The sequence below is a fragment of the Lipotes vexillifer genome, unplaced genomic scaffold (assembly GCF_000442215.2).
Source record: "Lipotes vexillifer unplaced genomic scaffold, Lipotes_vexillifer_v1.1 scaffold356, whole genome shotgun sequence".
In the NCBI taxonomy this organism is placed as follows: Eukaryota; Metazoa; Chordata; class Mammalia; order Artiodactyla; family Lipotidae; genus Lipotes; species Lipotes vexillifer.
Window position 1 is genome coordinate 4,125,021 of NW_006797342.1, and position 2,218 is coordinate 4,127,238.

General features: G+C 57.7%; 1 protein-coding gene across 1 annotated transcript in view; it reads left to right on the forward strand.

Annotated features, from left to right (window-relative positions):
* Positions 1 to 2,218, forward strand: part of PXDN (peroxidasin) — a 41,779-nt gene that overhangs the window by 15,414 nt on the left and 24,147 nt on the right. The window contains exon 8 of the mRNA XM_007469250.1: positions 1,424 to 1,593. Coding sequence (XP_007469312.1) covers positions 1,424 to 1,593 — 170 coding nt within the window. The remainder of the gene's footprint in view (positions 1 to 1,423; positions 1,594 to 2,218) is intronic.

Below are 2,218 nucleotides of genomic sequence, written 5' to 3' on the forward strand. Positions count from 1 at the left end.
GGGGGGGATGTAGTCAGATCCCTGCGGGGCCCGGGGATCAGGCGGCACCTGCATGCATCCGCTTTGAACCGAGTCCTGGGAAGGAAACCTCCGCGGGAGACCACGTTGTCGTCGCTGCCCCTGTGCTTATTGTAAACGCGAGCACCCCGGCCCATGCTTGTTCACCGACAGAGCCCTCCTGTGGGTTCAGTGTGGCCCCGTAGAGCCCCTGGCTGGGTTTAGTCGCGATGGTGAGAGGAGATGGGCCCCCAACACCAGCTCTCGAGTCCAGCAGTGTTTGCAGAGGAGAACAGGGCAGCGAGCCTGGGGCATCACCTGAGATGCACCTGCCATGGAGGCGTGGAGTGGTTCTAGGCCTGACTTTGTCGTTGACCTAGCGCAGCTGACGCCGGGCTCTGGGCCAGAGCTGCGTGGGGAACTTGAGATGCTGGCCTGTCCCCAGTGCCTTGGGATCTGGGACAGCTCTGAGGGTGGCAAGAGGTAAATTCCAGAGCGAACGCGGGAGGGCTTCCTTCGGGGAGTGTGCGTTCAGAAGGCAGAGAAGCGCTGATTCGCTCAAGGCCGGAGCACCTGCATTCGTGAGTGGTCACACCCACGTTTGTAAGTCAACACATTGATACTAAGAGTTAACATCGCAGAGCCAGTCACGGCAGGTGGAGACCCAAGGCCCCGGGCCTGTGTCTGGTGCAGGGCTGCGCCCCGGGGCCCATCTCTGCAGCAGCCCAGCCTCCCCCGGGGCTCACGGTGTCTGTGGGAGAAAGCTGGGCCACATCAGGAAGAGCCTCACTTACGGGGCCTGAGAGGTGTGTTGCCTCTGTCCGGAAGTGCTCGTGAAGGACGGGGATACCAGTTTTGGTGGCTCGGTTGGTGCAGGTGGAGCACAGCACAAGGGAGGTTGGCGGGGAACCGGGCAGCGCCTCCCGCGCCCGGGTCTGTAGCCTGTGGGCACCTGGATTCTGAGAGGGGTCCTGGGAAATCCCTCAAAACTGTGGCGGTGTTGTCCTGGGGACGTTTGTAATCTTCCGCTTTTAATAACTTAAACGTTTCTACCCCTTTGTCTTGAATGGATTTGCCAGAAACGAAGGGAAGGTTTTCCTGTGAATTTTTTCCACTCTGTTCATTTTTTCCCTTTGGAATGAGGACCACTTTGAAACATTTGTAGGCTGAACGTGTAAATGATGAAAGTGAATATGTGAGTTAATTACAGACGCAAATAAACACAGTGCGTAAACACTTTTCCCAGAAATGCTGGTCAGTCAGGCTGCTGGGAAGGAGGTGTCCAGGAAGGCGAGTTAAGGCCCCACAGCTCCAGGTGCTGCAAGCCTCCGGGCTGGGGTCCCCGCGCCAGGACAGAAGTCCCCCGCGGGGGACCAGGTGTTCCTTGTGCTTTCAGAGCCTGAGCCTGCCGGGTCTGTCTTTACAGTAACGAGCTGAGCATGAAGACGGATTCCCGCTTGAACTTGTTGGACGATGGGACCCTGATGATCCAGAACACGCGGGAGACAGACCAGGGCATCTACCAGTGCATGGCAAAAAACGTGGCCGGAGAGGTAAAGACGCAGGAGGTGACCCTCAGGTACTTCGGGTCTCCAGGTACGTTGAGTGCTCTCTCAGACACTTAGAGCCCACCTTCCTCCCGGTCCACTCCCTTCTTTGTTTGCACCAAGGTCTCCCATTTAAGCTGCTGCGGCAGGGTCGGCTCAGGGTCATAGGTGACCCCCGAACATTGCCCTGGTCCACCATCAACCCCTAATCCTGGACGGTCACTCAGAGTGGACAGTAGAGACAGGCGCTGCTGGGGCCTGGACACCTGGGCAGACACGTGCCCCGTACCCCGACACCTCCCACTCATGCTGGTCCCAGGGGCTTCTCTCACTTGTTGCCATTTGGCAGTGGGATCTCTCTTGTGCTAAGGGCTTTGGTTCTTTTAAAAGAAGCCAGAAATCTGAATTTTTATGCAGAATTCCCAGGTCTAAAATATTGGCACCTGAAGTGAAAAGATTGTTTGAGCCAAAGGCAACAGGGCTGTGGCCTTGATTGGCCCGGGTCCCACCGGGTTACAGACCCCGCCCTTGTCGAAGTGTTGACTTTTGGATCCTTGGTCAGAAGAGGAGCTGTGGCCCTTGGAGCAGAGCCCAGGGTGGGCCTGTTCCCCTGTGGCTGCTGGAAGAGCACAGGTGGCTAGGCCGCCTCCGTGGGCCTGTGTCATTGTCGTGTA